At 35.2% G+C, this 18,354-nt stretch overlaps 1 protein-coding gene and 1 long non-coding RNA gene across 4 annotated transcripts; both read left to right on the forward strand.

Annotated features, from left to right (window-relative positions):
• The first annotated feature begins 637 nt into the window (after positions 1 to 637).
• On the forward strand, positions 638 to 2,182 carry LOC120073583. The gene is made up of 2 exons (XM_039026404.1): positions 638 to 787; positions 1,676 to 2,182. Exons 1-2 carry the CDS (start codon positions 638 to 640, stop codon positions 2,180 to 2,182), a joined length of 657 nt encoding a protein of 218 aa, XP_038882332.1.
• Positions 2,183 to 14,831: 12,649 nt separating this feature from the next.
• Positions 14,832 to 17,415, forward strand: LOC120074272. Of its 3 annotated transcripts, XR_005480942.1 has the most exons (4): positions 14,832 to 15,204; positions 15,361 to 15,449; positions 15,531 to 16,002; positions 16,115 to 17,415. It is a non-coding gene; the product is annotated as an uncharacterized LOC120074272 (long non-coding RNA). The 3 variants fall into 3 exon arrangements; XR_005480941.1 differs by having other exon boundaries at positions 14,832 to 15,449; XR_005480940.1 differs by having other exon boundaries at positions 15,361 to 16,002.
• The last annotated feature ends 939 nt before the right edge of the window (positions 17,416 to 18,354 follow it).

Here is an 18,354-nt window from a genome sequence, read left to right on the forward strand (position 1 = left end):
GATACACACATTTTGAGATAGTCATGCTCACATTCTCCTCCATATGGAGTGATTAGAGACGAAGTCTTCGGGTCAGATGCAATATGTTCCTTTTTAAGTTTTTTGGGTTAGAATTATTTTGAAGATTATAGCTTCTTAGTTTATTTATTCATGATTACAATTTTTTGTATGTAAGGATTACATTGCAACTCGTTCCTTCTGAGGAAGAGATTCAGTTTATGAATCGTGTTATGAAGCCACCCATCCCTCTACTTGCACCACCTGTACTACTTGCACCACTTGCACAACTAGAACTACCTCTACCACAAATGATGGCGATGTTGCTGGACCTTCGAACACTAAGGAGGTTAATGATAGTGATAATCAATAAAGACATGATGGGAAGTCCCAGAAGAAACGGAAGAAGTACAGCAGATTGATTAAGTTAGTTAAACGTCTTGATCGTTGCGTGAAAATTTTGGAACGTGACCTAAAAAGCATTAAGAAGTACTTGCGACAATTATCAAAAGTAAGGATATACCATTATGATCCTTCTTGTCTGTTCTTTTCATAACTAAGCATGCATGGAAAAGGTGTCTAATAACTATGCATGTAGGGAAAATACGTTGATTGCACTAGAGGTGCGGACCATGAAGGTATGAGTGATCATGCTGTGACAAACGATGGTGATAGGGATGGTCATTCTCATGGAGCTGTAGGTGTTGTAGGTGGTGATATTGTACTTGTGGCGGTTCCAGGTGATGATGTTGTAGATGAAGGGCCCGACATTGATGGACGGAAGGACGAGGTATGACCTCGTTGAGAAGTTAACGACCAAAACTGTTGATGTAATATTGTCGCTCAGAAGTTAGGATATATCATTATGATCCTTGTTGTCTGATCTTATCGTCTATGTCTTTCTATTTAGCATGAAATTTTGAATAATAATTGTTTTTCCTATTTAATATGTTCTTATCGTCTTTGTCCTTCTATTGTTGTAATTAATGAATAATAATTGAAATTTTATTATTTATTTGATTGAATAAATCTATAATTGACATAGAAGTGTAGCCATCATTGTGTAGGTTGATTGAACAACATTATTTTTATAAGTTCACTACAAATTTATTTGTGTAGGTTGTCGATATAAGTTCACAAGACACAAAAAATGTAAATGTAATAGAAGGTCGCGGTGGCTAAATGAAGAAAATTTCTTGGAAATTAACTACACCATGGAAGGACACAAGTAAGTATGGGAAGAGGAAAAAATGCAATAGAAGTACAATCCCCTCGTTGACATACCTGATGATCTTAACATTAAATTTCAAAAGTGGATGGACAACGTAGACCCTGCTGCGATGATTCGAAGGAATGCATATGCTTAAATAGATAAAAAATGGTTTAATAGTCTGTTAACGTCGTTCGAATGGATGAATGACGAGGTACATAACCTTTAATGAAGATTCTCGTGTGTGTATATGTGTCCCTATTTAATTAAATACTCTTATCGTGCAGGTAATAGACACATTGTTTATGTTCATAAAAATGAAAATGCAAGCCTAACCGAACTTGTGTCTTCGAAAATTTGCTATAGTTGACATTGTAGTTACCGTACGTTATCTGACATTATAGTTACACTATATATTAGTCCATAGGTGCATGCACTCAACGTTGTCTGATTTTCTCGTTGCTTTAGAACTTCTTAAGACGCGATCGCCATACTATCGATTGGAGTATGGAAAAAAAGGTATTAAAGTACGTTCATGGTAAACACACTGACTACGATGTACCTTGGAGCAACGTCGATGCTGTTTACATGCCTTTCAACCTCTCTGGGATGCACTGGGTGCTTGTTTGTGCAGACTTCCAGGTCAGAGAATTAATCATGTTCGATTCATTGATTGCATTACATTTGAATGCAGACTTGGAATGTGAAATGAGATTAGTGTGCAAAAACTTTCCCGGTCTACTTATTGTTGGTGCGGTAATGGAGTCTCATAATCTTCTAATTGATCGTTGGACTTTACGCAGAGATGCTTTCAGGTCTCAACAACATGAGAGCGGTGACTGTGGTATGTTCACATATAAATTTTTCGAATATGATGTAACAGGGTCCAAAATGGGCACCTTAACACAAGATAGAAAGCAATATTTTCGTAGACAATATGCCATTCAGATTTGGGCAAATAGAGCATTATTTTAGAACTTTGTAAACTTTTTTGTAATTAATGGTTAAAGTGATGAATGAAAATTTATAGTTGGGAGTGGTTTTCTAGCCGGAAAAATTATCAAAGTATACCAATTCCCAGCTGGGCGCATGCAAATTGGCGCAAATTTCCGGCTGGGTGCATGCAAAAAACAACAAGTATATACCAATTCTCGGCCGGGCACATGCAAATAGAGTCAATTCTCGGCCGGGTGAATGCAAAAAACAACACATATATACCAATTCCCGATCGGGCGCATACAAATTAGTGCCAATTCCTGGCTGGGCGAATGCAAAAAACAACACATATATATCAATTCCCGGTCGGGCACATGCAAATTGGCACCAATTCCCAGCTGGGCGCATGTAAATAACAACCAATTTCCTACCAGATGCATACAAAAAAACAACAAATATATACCAATTTCAGGTCGGGTGCATGCAAAAAAAACAACAAATATATATCAATGATTGCAAAATATCATCCAAATTCCCAAAAATATCATGCAAAATAAAAAAAATTCATACATCACTCGACAGTATTAAAAGGTTGATTGCATGTTGTTTTGTTATGACCCCGTTGCCCACATCTAGAACACCTGTGGACTTGGCGAAATTCATCTGTAGAAGGAAATCTTGTTGTTCGTGTGCAACTTACTCTTGGAATCTTTTTGGAGGCAATGTTTCAACGTCGACGAAGGCCGATGATTGTTTCCACTCCGAAATTGTCCAAATGGTCGTATAAGTTTAGCATACGTAGCCAACACTGCATCAATAAAGTATACCCGTGAACAAAGAGAGGTAGGATCAATATTCTGAACGCTACATGCAACAATGACGTGTGAATAAGGGATTTCATAATAATTAAACTTGCGACAAGTGCATGTTCTTGCGTGAATATTTACACGACCTCCCAAACCTCCATCTATCACCTCAAACTCATGTTGGTCAATTGGCCTAACTTCATGTCTGCTTACTTTGTCTGCCGCGTCACGATCTATTGCCATCGCATAGTCCGACAGTCTTGACGTACTGCTTGATGCATTCGTTTGACGTCTATTATACAAATCCTGCAACCAAGCTCTAATATGGTCTAGAAATGACGTGATTGGTAACTGTCGTGCATTTTTTAACTTCTGTTTATGCACTTGGTGAGATTTGTTGTCATTTGATTGTACCTTCTATTACATTGGTACACCCTAGCCCACCACTCAAGACCAATATCTTCTAGGTATTTGCGTGCACCTGGATACCCTGCAAATTGACTCCAATGGTAGTTGAGCACAGACTCAGACTTGCCTTGGCTGTTTTGTTGAAAATATCCAAAATATCTTTATTCTTAAAATTAACTAATAAATTAACTTTCAAGTGATGGATACAGATTCCATGAAATGCTTCTGGGAAGATCATGATAATTGCCTTTTTTATGCTAGAGTGTCTATCTGATACGATAACCAAATCATGAACTTGCTTAATTGCACATCTTAATTGTCGAAGGAACCACACCCAAGATTCATCAGTTTCTCCACCAGATATACTGAACGCGACTGGGTATATTTGATTATTTTTATCGACCCCAGTCACAAGCAGAAGCTTACCACTGTATTTACTTCTTAAATGTGTTCCATTTTACAATTAAAACATGGCGAATGCAGTTCAGAAACCCCCTAATGGAAGCACCAAGAGCCATAAATACGTGCTTGAAATATTTATCTTCCTACAGATCATATTTAAATGCTAAACCAAGATTTTCAATTTATAAGACTTCACCAAATTTAGTTAACTTCTTGTACGATTCTTTTAGTGACCCCCAAACAAGCACTAACGCTTCTTTCCTTGCCCTCCATGCCTTGTCGTAACTTAAACTCAGACTATACTCTTGTTTTATATCCTTCACAATGTTCTTCGGTCTATATGAACGACTAACATCTTTAAACTTTGAAAAAATTAAATGTCCGAGAGCCTAACTAGAAGCTTGTCTATGATCGTTAGTCATATTTCATTTCTACATGTGTGGACATTGTCATACTTAGAGATCTTAAATATTTCACAATTTTTCAATTTAATGACTCAAAGTCTCCATTTGTATTCTTCAACTAAGCATATAACTTTCTATAATGTTGTGGTCGACTTTTTCACCCTAAACTGAAAGTTACCTCTAATTGCTAACATAGATAACCACATCTTTAAATCCTTCTTAGATATAAATATGTCACCAACTTGCACATATTTAGAAGAATAAGACTAACATGGGTGCCACTAGAAGGATGTGACAAGTCACGACCCGTTGCATGTGACGAGCCTTCGTAGTCTTCGATTGTTCATTCTTCTGCATGAGGTGTATGGTGGGTATTAATCTTGGGTTCCTCTCTATCACCCTTCTCCCTCTAAGACCAATCATTAAAATATTGACCTTGGTCTCCATCATTCTTTTCCCTCCAAGACCAACATTGAAATATTGACCTTGGTCTACATTATCCCCTAAGTTATGAGTCGCCAAATTACTAGACGACGAAGTAAGTGATGGGTTAAAATATGTGGGGGAAAATGGACTATTCGACTCAATCTTCCAATGTACTGGCCTAGATGTTGAAGGGATTTGTTTAGTTCGTCGGACATATGAATTTTTTGGATGAAATCTTTGATTTGTTTAACACTTTAGAAGCGTGGATACGTAAAGAAGTATTATTACTAAGACCTCTTCCTATGCAAGGAATGTGTGTAGATCTTTATCATTCTGAATTACAAATGTAGGGGCTTTGGATCTCAATTGAAGTATACATCTTATAACAAAATTATACTCATATGACATTATACCACTTATCCTATAAACTTCAGTCAGGAATTCAGTATAGATCGTGCCCAACTTAATGTCCAACCCCCGCAACTCTCCTTCTCTCCATCGAAATCCTTTTCCCTTTCATTCTAAATGCCACCGAAACAAATCCAAAGACGAGGCATTTTCATACAATTTATATAAAAAAATATATTGATATAATGTAGTTAAATAAAAACCAAAATAAAAAAAAAGGAAAAAGCAAAATAATAAAAAAACTAAAAACAAAAAATTGATTATGTTTTTTGGCCCGTGGTCCATCCGACCGGGTAGACAACCATGCTTACATCATTTTATGGAAAATGTAAATTTTTTATATGAATATTTTTTTATTAATGGTTTTTTGATAAATTAATTTTAGATAGAAGACGTGAATTAATTTGGTAGATTGTTGGTAAAAGGCATAAAAGTAATTATACAACCATACTTAAATCATTTTCATTAAATCATTTTCATCATTTTCATCCTCAAGGGGGTCAAAAACCCATGCTTACATCATTTTCATTCTCAAGGGGGTAAAAAAAAAAAAAAAAATTGTTTTAAAAAAATAAGTCAAAAAAAACAAAAGGTAACTTCCAATAGGTCATTTTGCTCAATTTCCCTTTCCTAATTTGAAAAGATTTTACTCGAGATCTAAATCAATTAAGATTAAATTCATGAACAAATAATTCACAAATTGAAGACCATAAGAGTGAGAAAACGTAGTTGAAAATCACTCAATCTAGGCCTTCGCTCCTCAACCATAATTTGTTTATATTTTTTTCCTTTTCTTTCTTTCTTTTTTTTTTTTAAAAAAGTGTGTTGACTATTTTTTTTAATTGTAGATGTACAACAATATTAATATTTTAGGAATTGGTCCACAAATTCTTTCATTATTAAACTTAATTATATATTTAATATATAATGAAAACATATTGCACTCATATTAAAAAAAAAAATCATGATATTAAAGAATATTTATGAGTAGTTCTTTAATTTACAATTTGAAAATAAAAGTTTACATGAAATTTAAAAACGACCTCCTGACCCTTATCCCTTATGGGGGTTGTATTCGTGTCCATCTAAATTAGGTTCACCCTGTTGTCGCTGTCGTCTACGACGAATACGTCTTCTATCAGTATCAGCAACGTCTTGTTTGTTGAATAATACATTCTATGTTGACCAATGTTTGCTAACACATTGAACCCAATTTTGGTAAGTTGTTCTGCACTGAATATTGTTGAACATCGCCGATAAAATTATTCTGTACAATAAAAAAAATAAATATTAAACAATATTCATATCATATATATGGAAAATGTTTGATTTTAAATCTCTTACCATGCAGTAATAGTAAATGCCGTTAGGTGTGATAAATTGCCTTGTGATCGAATTGTACCAGGAAAAGTAGTTGTTTGATACAGTTGGTTCATTTGTTAATTCTCCCTGTGCACAACGATCATGTCATCCATGCCAGTAGGATAAATATTCTGCATGGATTCGACGCCAGTCTTGTTCGTGCTTACCTCTCAAATCGATCTGGTGTAGTGTTGGGAGTATATAGGACAACGAAGGTATCATTTGTCGCAGACCAAACTATCTCAACACACAATCTGGATGTTGCCACTTTACTATATGGAAGCATATAAATGGGCTAATGGTCAACTAAATGTCTTCACTATCACGACAATAATCATGTAAGGATGACCAAATCTGTTGTGTGTATGGCGTCCAGATGATCTGACAAAAAAAAAAAAAAGTATACATTTAAAATGTTTTAAATATTCATTTATATATACATTTGCTACCTGATTGTGCATCAGCATGTCAAATATTTTTCTGTACACGAGCAACATATTTGCTGACTGTTTAGAGACAGCTAATACATCACTCCATCTAAAATTATAAAAAATACAATTAATTTATATTCTTACATAAAATGGTAATGAAATAAATATATAAATGAAATAATACCTGCACTAAGTGGACGATGATCTAGGGCTTGTAGCTGGACTTGTGGTGCTATAATTGGAAATCGATCATAAGCCCATACTTATAGTAGTATCAGTGGCCCCACTATTTCCAACGCTTTTGCATTGGAAGCCCGACAAAATTCTCTATACAACCATGCAAGACATGCACCACCCCACGAGTACGTACCAGCGTGCTCGAAACCAGACAATAGTGGGAGGAACATGAGATGCTCTAGAGTATTTGACTTGTCAGCAAATAAAAATCCTCTAATAAGCTGCAGGATGTATGCTCGTGTATACATATGTATGCTGATGTCGTCGGCATCGGGAGGTAATTCTGGAAACAGGGACGCCAACCAGGGGATACTCAATTTTGATCCATTCAAATCTTTTGGGAACGCCTAAGAGCTCTTCACAAACGTTCTTCCAGTCATACTGTAGTAAACCTGTCAATGGTTGCCTATCCACTTGTAACCCAAATTGTATGACAATATCTTGCAGCGTAATCGTACATTCCCCATAAGGCAGGTGAAATGTGCGGGTTTCTGGTCTTCAATGTTCAACTAGAGCAGTAATAAAGTGCCAATCAAGCTGGATAAAACCAATTTATGCAACCCCAAGAAAACCTACCTGTTGAACATAGGGAATAATGCGGTGATTAAATGGGATAGTATGCTGTTTCCTCCCTTCTCCGACAACTCAACACTAAGTGGAAGAACTATCCCATACTGTTTGTGAACGATGTGTATTTTGTTGGTATAATTGTACATGATTAGAAGGACCAGACTCCATTACCTAAGAAGTTCAAATTACATTACATAATAAAATCCATGGCATAAAAATACATAAAAAGTATATAAAAAGATATAATTACATAAAATAAATTCATTACATAAAATATACAATTACATGAAAAGTATAAGTATATAAAGAATACAACAACATAAAATATACAAGTAAAAAAAAGTACACCTAATGACCCGAAGACGAAGCACCTAGTGTATGTTGTGGACAAGTGCGTCTGTTATGTCATTCTCTCTTGCAAATTATACATCGCACTTTTTGACTTGCCTCTCTCCAATCCATTTCATTATGAATGGGATACTTTTTGGCCGACCTTGTTCTTTTAGTAAGTCCGCATTTGGACGAACTTCTGTAAATGATAATTCTGGCCAATAATCTGTGTGTTGATTTGGATGGAAGCGACCTTCATAACAACGCTTGAAATCAGACAATTTGTAGCATTTATCAATGAGTGGTAGGTATGCCATACGCATGTAACTACAAATTGCAATTACATGAGAGCATGGAATCTTGAATGATTGACACTTACTGCAAGAACATGTTCCTTCTTTCAAGCTCAAAACTTGGGTGTGCTGTCCTTTATAGGGAGAAATCATGCTTATGCCAGTTTGTACTTCGAAAGTTTGACTTTCCCTGTCAATAGATGTCACCGTATGTGAAAATGCTCGTTTTTCCCACCTCTTAAGTTTTTCTAGGGCATATTCTGTATACATATCCCCACGATCGAGTGCTTCACTGATTTCTTGTCTCCGATGTTCAAAATATAGTATTGTGCGATAGAATGTTCGTCTAACCAAAGAAGTAATTGGTAACATTCTAGCACATTTGAAAACACCGTTCATGCATTCAGCTGCATTGCTTGTCATCCATCCATAACGGTACCCACCGTTATGTGACTGAGTCCATTTTTCCAAGTCAATGTCTCAAAAATATTAAGACATTCAGGGTGCAATTATTTCAATTCTTTCATGCATTGAATGAAGTTAGGCCTTTAGTGTTGATTTCCAGCCTTAAACATCAAATTTTTTAATTTCTTTGATTGTATTTGTATTGAAATTACCGCCAACATGGCGAAGAAAATATCGATGATACGCTCTGGGTTCACTCCAACCAATTTCTTCATTATTAATTGCAGCAAGAATGCCTTTATGCGTATCAGAAATCAAGCAAATACCCTCTCTTTGGGTAACATATTCACGCAATGCCCACAAAAACCATGACCAACTGAACGAAATTTCACCTTCGACGATAGCAAAAGCAAGGGAAAATATATGTCCGTTTACATCAATAGATAAGACTGTCAATAATTTTTCCTTATACTTTCCATAGAGATGAGTTCCATCAATCTAGATTAATGGCCTACAATGATTGAACCCTTCTCTTGTAGGACCAAATGACCAAAAAACTCGTCTAAAATAGTTGTACCTGGCACATCAGACGGAAGGAAAAACCAATCTGCTCGTGTTCCTGGATTGTAATGAACAAAAGCACTCAACCAATACGGAAGCTTTGAATATGATTTCTCCCAATCACCAAACACAACAATCAATGCTTTTCTCTTGACTTGCCATACCCGTCTATAATTAACATTATAGCCATATTGTTTTTCTAAATGCTTCTTGGAGTAAGGCCATAGGTACTCCATGATCAATTCTAACCAAATTTTGAATTTCAATACTCATAAAATTTGAATCAAGCTGTGAATGATTCTGTGTCAATTCTGAAAACAAACATGAGTGCTCTCCTTGAAGTTTGGTGATTTTGAACATCCCATGAGTTTTATGCCGACATGCCCGTAACCTCCAAGCACAACCATCACTCCATGATTTACATTTAACATATCAAAGATCTTGATTTAATTTCACTACAACAATTTCGTAATGTTCTGTCACACAATATTTTTTTACAGTAAGCTGTAAATCTTCTTTGGTATTAAACAACCTTCCTTTTTGTATTAAACTACAGTTATCTACAACCATATTCCTTTTTTCCAAAGTAGACCCTAGTTCACACGTTGAATTTATCATTTCCCAATTTATTTGGGTGAACATTTCCGACAGTACCAACTCAAGATCATGTTCTCCACTACCGTCGTTTCCAAATAATTCATCAACTTCAATGTCAATATCACTATCTCCATCATTTCCAGGTTCAAGAATAAGTAAATCTTTAGGACGCATCGACATATTTATTATAATTTTTTCAACTGTTATAGTTAGACAAAAAATATGTTAATATGTCAACCCAACAAAATCCAATTTCTAAGTTCAACGTATAAGATCTAAATATTATACATTTAAATCAGTCCAAATCTAAGATTCATAAACTATTCATTTAAATCAGCCCAAATCTAAGATCCATAAACTATACATTTACACGATTACCTTGAGTGAATGTATAGTTTATGAATCTTAGATTTGAGCTGATTTAAATGTATAGAATCTTAGATTTAGGTTGATTTAAATGTATAATATTTAGATCTTATATGTTGAACTTAGAAATTAGATTTTGTTGGATTGACATATTAACATATTTTTTTGTCAACTATAACAGTTGAAAAAATCATAATAAATATGTCGATGCGTCCTGAAGATTTAGTTATTCTTGAACCTAAAAATGATGAAGATAGTGACATTGACGTTGAAGTTGATGAATTATTGGGAAACGAAAATAGTAGAGAACATGATCTTGAGTTGCTACCGTCGGAATTGTTCACCCAAATAGATTGGGAAGTGAAAAATTCAACGTGCGAACTAGGATCTACTTTGGAAGAAAGGAATATAGGTGTAGATAACTATAGTTTAATACAAAAATGAATGTTATTTAATATCAAAGAAGATTTACAACTTACTATAAAAAAATATTGCGTGACAAAACATTACAAAATTGTTGTAGTGAAATCAGATCAAGATCATTGGTATGTTAAATGTAAATCATGGCGTGACGGTTGTGCTTGGAAGTTACGGACATGTCAGTGTAAAACTCATGGATTGTTCGAAATCACCAAACTTCAAGGAGAACACTCATGTTTGTTTTCAGAATTGACACAAGATCATTCATAGCTTGATTCAAATTTTATAAGTATTGAAATTCAAAATTTGGTTAGAGCTGATCAAAGAGTACCTGTGGCTCTACTCCAAGAAGCCATTAAGAAAACAATATGACTATAATGTTAATTATAGACGGGTGAGGCAAAATGAGCATCTGCACATACGGTGACATCCATTGACAGGGAAAATCAAACTTTCGAAATACAAACTGGCATAAGTATGATTTCTCCCTATAAAGGACAACACACCCAAGTTTTGAGCTTGAAAGAAGAAACATGTTCTTGCAATAAGTGGCAATCCTTCAAGATTCCATGTTTCCATGTATTTGCAATTTATAGTTACATGCGTATGACATACCTACCACTTATTGATGAATGCTACAAATTGTCCAATTTCAACGTTGTTATGAAGGCCGCTTCTATCCAATTCAACACTCAGATTATTGGCCAGAATTAATATTTATAGAAGTTCGTCCAAATGTGGACTTACTAAGAGAACAAGGTCGACCAAAAAGTACGTGCATTCATAATGAAATGGATTGGAGAGAGGCAAGCCAAAAAGTGCGATGTACAATTTGTAAGAGAGAAGAACATAACAGACGCACTTGTCCACAACGTATACTGGGTGCTTCATCTTCGGGTCATTAGGTGTATTTTTTTTTTCACTTGTATATTTTATGTACTTGTACTCTTTATGTACTTATATTTTTCATGTAATTGTATATTTTGTGTACTTGTATTTTTTATGTACGTATAATGAATTTATTTGATGTAATTGCATCTTTTTATGTACTTTTTATGTCATGGATTTTATTATGTAATGTAATTTGAACTTCTTAGGTAATGGAGTCTGGTCCTTATAATCCTGTACAATTATATCAACAAAATATGCATCGTTCACAAACAGTATGGGATAGTTCTTCCACTGTAATGTTGAGTTGTCGGAGAAGGGAGGCAACTGCACAACATACTATCCTATTTGATCACCGCACTATTCCCTATGTTCAGTAGGAAGATTTTCTTGGGGTTGCACAACATGGTTTTATCCAGCTTAATTGGTACCTTATTACTGCTCTAGTTGAGCGTTGGAGACCAGAAACTCACACATTTCATCTGTCTTGTAGGAAATGTACGATTACGCTGCAGGATGTTGTCATACAATTTGGGTTACAAGTGGAAGGGCAACCATTGACAGATTCACTATAGTATGACTGGAAGAATATTTGTGAAGAGCTCTCAGGTGTGTACCAGAGGATCTGAAAGGATCAAGATTGAGTATCCCTTGGTTGGCGTCCTAGTTTCCAGAATTAACTCCCGATGCCAACGACATCAGCGTACGTAGATATGCACGAGCATACACCCTGTAGCTTATTGGAGGATTTTTGTTTGCTAACAAGTCAAATACTCCAGTGCATCTTATGTTCCTCCCACTATTGTCTGATTTCGAGCACGCTGGTACATACTCATGGGATAGTGCATATCTTGCATGGTTGTATAGAGAACTTTGTCGGGCTTCCAATGTACAAGCGTTGGAAATAGCGGAGCCACTGATACTACTACAAGTATGAGCTTATGATCGATTTCCAATTATAGCACCACAAGTCGAGCTACAGGCCCCAGATCATCGTCCAGTTAGTGCCAAGTATTATTTCATTTATATATTTATTTCATTACCATTTTATGTAAGAATATAAATTTATTATATTTTTATAATTTTAGATGGAATGATGTATTAGCTGCCTCTGAACAGTCGACAAATATATTGCTTGTGTACAAAAAAATATTTGACATGCTGATGCACAATCAGGTAGCAAATTGTTATATAAATGAATATTTAAAACATTTTAAATGTATACATATAAGGTTTTTTTTTTGTCAGATTATCTAGACGCCATACACACAACAGATTTGGTCATCCTTACCTGATTATTGTCGTGATGGTGAAGACATCTAGTTGACCGTTAGCCCTCTTATATGCTTCCATATAGTAGAGTGACATCATCCAGATCATGTTGAGACAGTTTGGTCTGCGGCAAACAATACATTCGTTGTCCTATACACTCTCAGTATTACATCAAATCGATTTGAGAGGTAAGTACGACCAAGACTGGCGTCGAATCCATGCGAAATAATTATACATGATATTGTGCACAGAGAGAATTAACAAATGGACCAGCTGTATCAGACACTACTTTACTCGGTACAATTCGATCACGAGGCGATTTATCACATCTGACGACACTTACTATTACTGCATGGTAAGAGATTTAAAATCAGATATTTTCCATATATATGATATGAATATTGTCTAATATTTATTTTTTTATTGTACAGAAAAATTTTATATGTTTAACAATATTCAGTGCAGAACAACTTACCAAAATTGGGTTCAATGTATTAGCAAACATTAGTCAACGTAGAATGTATTATTCAACAAACAAGAAGACTCAATGTTGCTGACACCGATCGAAGACGTATTTGTCGTAGACGATAGCGACAACCGGGTGAACCTAATTTAGAGGGACATGAAGACAACCCTATGAAAGATAAGGGCTAGGGGGTTCGTTTTTAAATTTCATGTAAATTTTAATTTTCAAATTGTAAATTAAAGAACTAATTGTAAATATTCTTTAATATCATGACTTTTTTTAATATGAGTGCAAGATGTTTTTATTATATATTAAATATATAATTAAGTTTAATAACGAAGGAATTTGCGAACCAATTCTTAAAAGTTTTAATATTGTTGTACATCTACAATTAAAAAAAAATAGTCAAAACATTTTTTTTTAAAAGAAAATAATAATAAAAAAAGATAAGCAGGTCAACCAATATAAAGATTGGGTTAATTTTGTTCTTGAGTTGGATTGAGTTGATTTTTTCTATTTTTATTGGGAGCTGTGGGTTGGCTAAAAAAATTTTGGTTGACCCAATCAAACACAAATTTTGTATATATATATATTCCTTTTAAAGTTTAATTTCTTTGTATTGATTAATTTTTGAATTTTTAATTTTTTCTTATGATATTTGTCTTTGTTTAAAGTTTACAATAAATATTATAGATATTTGGTATTTAGCATCTTAATTTTATGAAATTTTAGTCATTAGTCATATGTTGTATATAAATTTATATATTTTTTTATTAAAAACAAGAACCATCCGCCGCCGTTGCTCGCCGTGCATGTTTCCTCAAACACCTAGTCTTAAAAAAAAAATTTCCTTGTCGTTATATATCAAAAAACCTTATTAAAAAAAAAAAAAATTCTCTTTCTTTTTCTTCCCCGTTTCAGTTTTCTTTTTTCTTGGGTTACATCCATACCTTTTTTTCTTCTTCTTCTCTTTGCTACTGCGATCGGTGAACAAATCGGCTTCTGGTTGCGTTGGTGAAAAGATCGGTGTTAAGCGCTGGATCAGAGAGGAAATCGCCGGCCATAGTGTAACCATCGACTGTCGTTGCTCGTCGTGCACTGTGCGCTAGATCGGAGAGGGAATCGCTGGCCTTCGTGGAACCATCCGCCGCCGTTGCTAGCCGTGCATGTGCTCTGGATCGGAAAGAGAACCATCGGAGACCACTGTGCGTTGGATCGAAGAGAACCATCGGTCGTCGCTCACCATTCGCTTGCCACTTGTCTTACCATCGCCGATCGTCGCATGCTGTGCTCTGATCGCCGATCGTCGTGGAACCATCGGCCGCCGTTGCTCACCGTGCGTGTGCGCTGGATCGAAGAGAACCATCGCCCGTCGCTCGCCATTTGCTCGCCGTTTGTCTTACTGTCGGCCAGAGAGATGGAGAGTAGAAGGAAAATGGAAAATGGAGAGAAAGTTGGGGGTGGAGGCGGCGGCTTGAGAAAGAAAAGGAGTTTAGGGTTTTAGAAATTCCATTTTTCTTTTCCTTTTTCTTTCTTTTTTTAAATTTTATTTAATTTTCTTATTTTTTTTTTCTTTTACGATTTTCTTTCCTTTTCCTTTTTTCTACGGTTTTTTTTACCTCTCTCTCTTCTTTTCTTTTTATTTCCTTACTCTTTTTCCTTGCATTTTTTCGCATCTTTTTTTTATTATTCACTTCTTACTCATTTTTTAATCGTGAAGGATTTCTTTTCAATTTTACTGACTTATCCTTAAACCTATTTTTGCTCGGTTGATTTCTGTATATATTGTAAAATGTGAATTTTTTTTTTTTTTTGCATGTACATATAAATACCTATAAGTCAATTTAGGATGTGACACACTAGTCCATCCTTTATTGTATAGGTACATCTCCATATGTGTTCATTAGCTCGTCTTTTGGTGTGAAACGGTTACATCCCCATGTGCCAACTTAGAGTGGGAAACACTAACCCATCCTTTGTTGTGAAACTGCCACATAAGCCAACTTAGGGTGAGACACACTAGCACATCCTTTGTTGTAGAGTTGTATCCCTATTTTTTATTTTTTATTTTTTATTTTATAATTATAGACCCATGATTATCTTTAACTTACTAGTCCCTTTTTTTTAACACAAAATTAATTGATTTTTTTTTTTCCTTTTTGTAGAATCATTGGTGCACTTTAGAGAAAGTATTCATCACTCCAAGAGGCATCTAATTATTTTGGAAGATAATAATTAATCTACAAGAAGTAAGGTCAGTTTTTTAATAGAGAACCTCTATCAGATAATATAACAGATAGAAGACCCGATTTGTATGGATTTTTCTCCTTATCAGACTGGTTCGTAGGAAGATCCTTAAGCTCAAATTCGGCTTCTAAAATGTGGTTTTTAAGGTCTACTATACACCCTTAAGACCCAATTTGAACTCTAAATTAACATATGGGCGCCACATGATAGATGGTGTCGCACGATGGGGATCTATGTTAACCATTCTTAGGGAATTTACCTTCACTGTGGCCTATTGGGAGTGTCTAGAATTTTTCATTGGTTGCAACAAGAGGTTGCTCCATAAATCTCATATGCTTGATACAGTGTTGGCCTCCCTTTACACTTACGATCGTAACAACGACGTGGTTCGTGCTTTTTGTGAAGCTTGATATCCAACAACTAACACCATTCATACCTAAGGTGGAAAACTATCTATCACCCTATGGGATCTTTGGACCGTGGGTAGTCTACTCATTTGAGGAAGATTTTATGAAGAGGTCATCCCTTGCCTTGAAGAGTTGACCGATCAATGTAAGGAGGTAAACATCTCCCCTAGAGTTGTGAATATTTTTTTTTCACGCTTATTACATGCTAACGGTTACTCAACCAGATCATTCTCATATTTCGATCAATTCTTGGATTTCTTTTTAGTTTAAGGATGACTAGAAGTACGAAAAAGCCACCTTGTCGAAAGCAGAAGAAAACTTCTTGTTCCAATTCGACCTACAACCTAGATATCATGAACAATAGATATCACAATTGGACAGAAGAAGAGGAAAACTTGTTTCGTGAGCTCCACATTGAAGAGGAATGGTGGGACCAAACATATTTGGTGGCCTTCCTGACCTTTTGGTTCTGCGCCTATGTGTTCTTTTAAGGGGATGCTAACCATGTACGACCTAGTGTTTTTAGAGCCACCTTTTTAATGGCTGAAGGAATCACTTTAGCCTAGCAATCCTTGTTTTGACTAATATCTACCATGGGTAAAGTCTCATAGGAAACTTCTCCAATGGGGTATATGGATGCTTGTTTTTCAATGCATTATGTTTCTAATAGGTTGGTCTACTATTTTGATACTAATTATAAAACACGGGTGGAAGTTCGAGGGTCCAAAATGGTTGATTTTTCTAGCGAAGGCGGAGCCATATATTTTGATGAATACGAAGCTCGAAAATTGATTCAAAAGGGTGAATCTATAGCCTGACACGTGAATCTTCAACATGTGGATTGAAACAAATACATGGGAAATTAAGGCACCTCGGACTTTTCTCCGCCTCATTCTTTTTAAGCCTTAGGTCATGCCACGCATCTTCTCGCTGCAGAGATAGGTTAATCATCAAACCCTATAGTTTGTATCGATTTGGTCGTCAATTTGGATTTTATTAGGATACACCAAACGAACTTGGGAACACCCTGAAGGTTAAAATGGACAACATCTTACACCATTGGAGGGTTTGTGTCCATCGTGGTGCTAAGTCTCAAGTATTTCTTCCAGCTCTTACATCGGATACTCAGGATCATGTCATTGCTCGCTTTGAATTTTGGTGGCTAAACAAGTATAGGGTATATTTGAAGGAGAATGCATATAGATTGGTAGATAGCACGATTCCTCCTTCAACTTAACCCAAACTTCTCAAACAAAGTGGAGCTAATTTCGGGGTAAATAACTCCGCTTGATTGAAATGCAGCCATCTGGTGCTTCAAATCAATCTAATGAATACATAAAAGCTAAGAACATTGTCATTGGAAAAGAGCAAAAATGTCCAAGGATACTTTTGACCATGATGGCCAATTTTTTGAACCCGCTCTTGATAATTTTCAAACTTCTGGTGACATGAAAATTCCAGTTGAGTCACCTTTGAGTACACCTTCATTTTTCTTCTTGCTTTTTTTTTTTCTTTTACATTCATTATTTAATTTATTTTATTTTTGTTAAGGTTGATGCCCTAAATCTCGTGGTCTTATAGTTTGTAAATTGTATTTGTACAAACATATTATTTATCTAATAAAATAAGTTGTATTTTATTTGACATTTAGTTGCATTAACCCAAAACCAATAAACTAAGATCTAAGGTTATTAGATGCAACTTAAACATGTATGTGGAGACATATAGGTAGATCATGTTTAAGTAATAACCTGAACGGTATGTAGTAGATGGATAAGGTCAGTTACCTTATCTTAGGGACACTATGTATACAACCCATTTTATAGTTGTTACAATTGTCATAAAGTGATACAAATGATATGATCCTAATCATTCACTTGGAAACATGTGAGCGGGGTATCTTTTACAAAGAATTTGTATAAGACCGGACCACAAAATGAGTGGTCTCACTTTATAACACCATTACTAGTGGAGACTTACATTTCACTAGGATGATCATAAGTGATTTGATCTTAATCTTGAGTAAATTGTACACTCCTACATATGAGGGCAGTAGTTTCATGTGCATAGATGAGCGGCCAGTTTTTTCGACTCAATATGTCTACCATTTTGGGGATTTGTCTGATTGGGGAGTTGAGAACACAACTACATAAGAAACAATTCTCTCATTCCCTATTGAACAATATAGCCCATACCCTTTCCTGGTTCAAGAGGAGTTTAGTTATAGTTGGACTATGACTAATTGTTTATTAGAGGGATTAGTGGTACTTATAGGAGTTAGATGTAATTACAAGGGATAAAACGGTAAATTTGAGCCATATGTATTTACAAGTAATTTGTGAAGTGTCAACGAACTGTTGATTGGTTATATCCAATGGACTAAGAAATATATCTATAGTGCGAATAATGCAGTTGTCAGTCTTTAATGGAGTGACTGACAATTAATGAAGGTTAATTAATTTAATTAAATAATTTAATTAATTAATCAAGTATCATTGGAGCTTC

The sequence above is a fragment of the Benincasa hispida genome, chromosome 3 (genome assembly GCF_009727055.1).
Source record: "Benincasa hispida cultivar B227 chromosome 3, ASM972705v1, whole genome shotgun sequence".
NCBI lineage: Eukaryota > Viridiplantae > Streptophyta > Magnoliopsida > Cucurbitales > Cucurbitaceae > Benincasa > Benincasa hispida.

Bases quoted from the DNA above. Each gene is read 5' to 3' on its own strand.
- LOC120073583 (XM_039026404.1), top strand. From the start codon at position 638: ATGAGTGATCATGCTGTGACAAACGATGGTGATAGGGATGGTCATTCT. The intron at 788-1,675 runs GTATGACCTCGT...TCGTTGCTTTAG, and splicing joins TTGATGGACGGAAGGACGAG to AACTTCTTAAGACGCGATCG.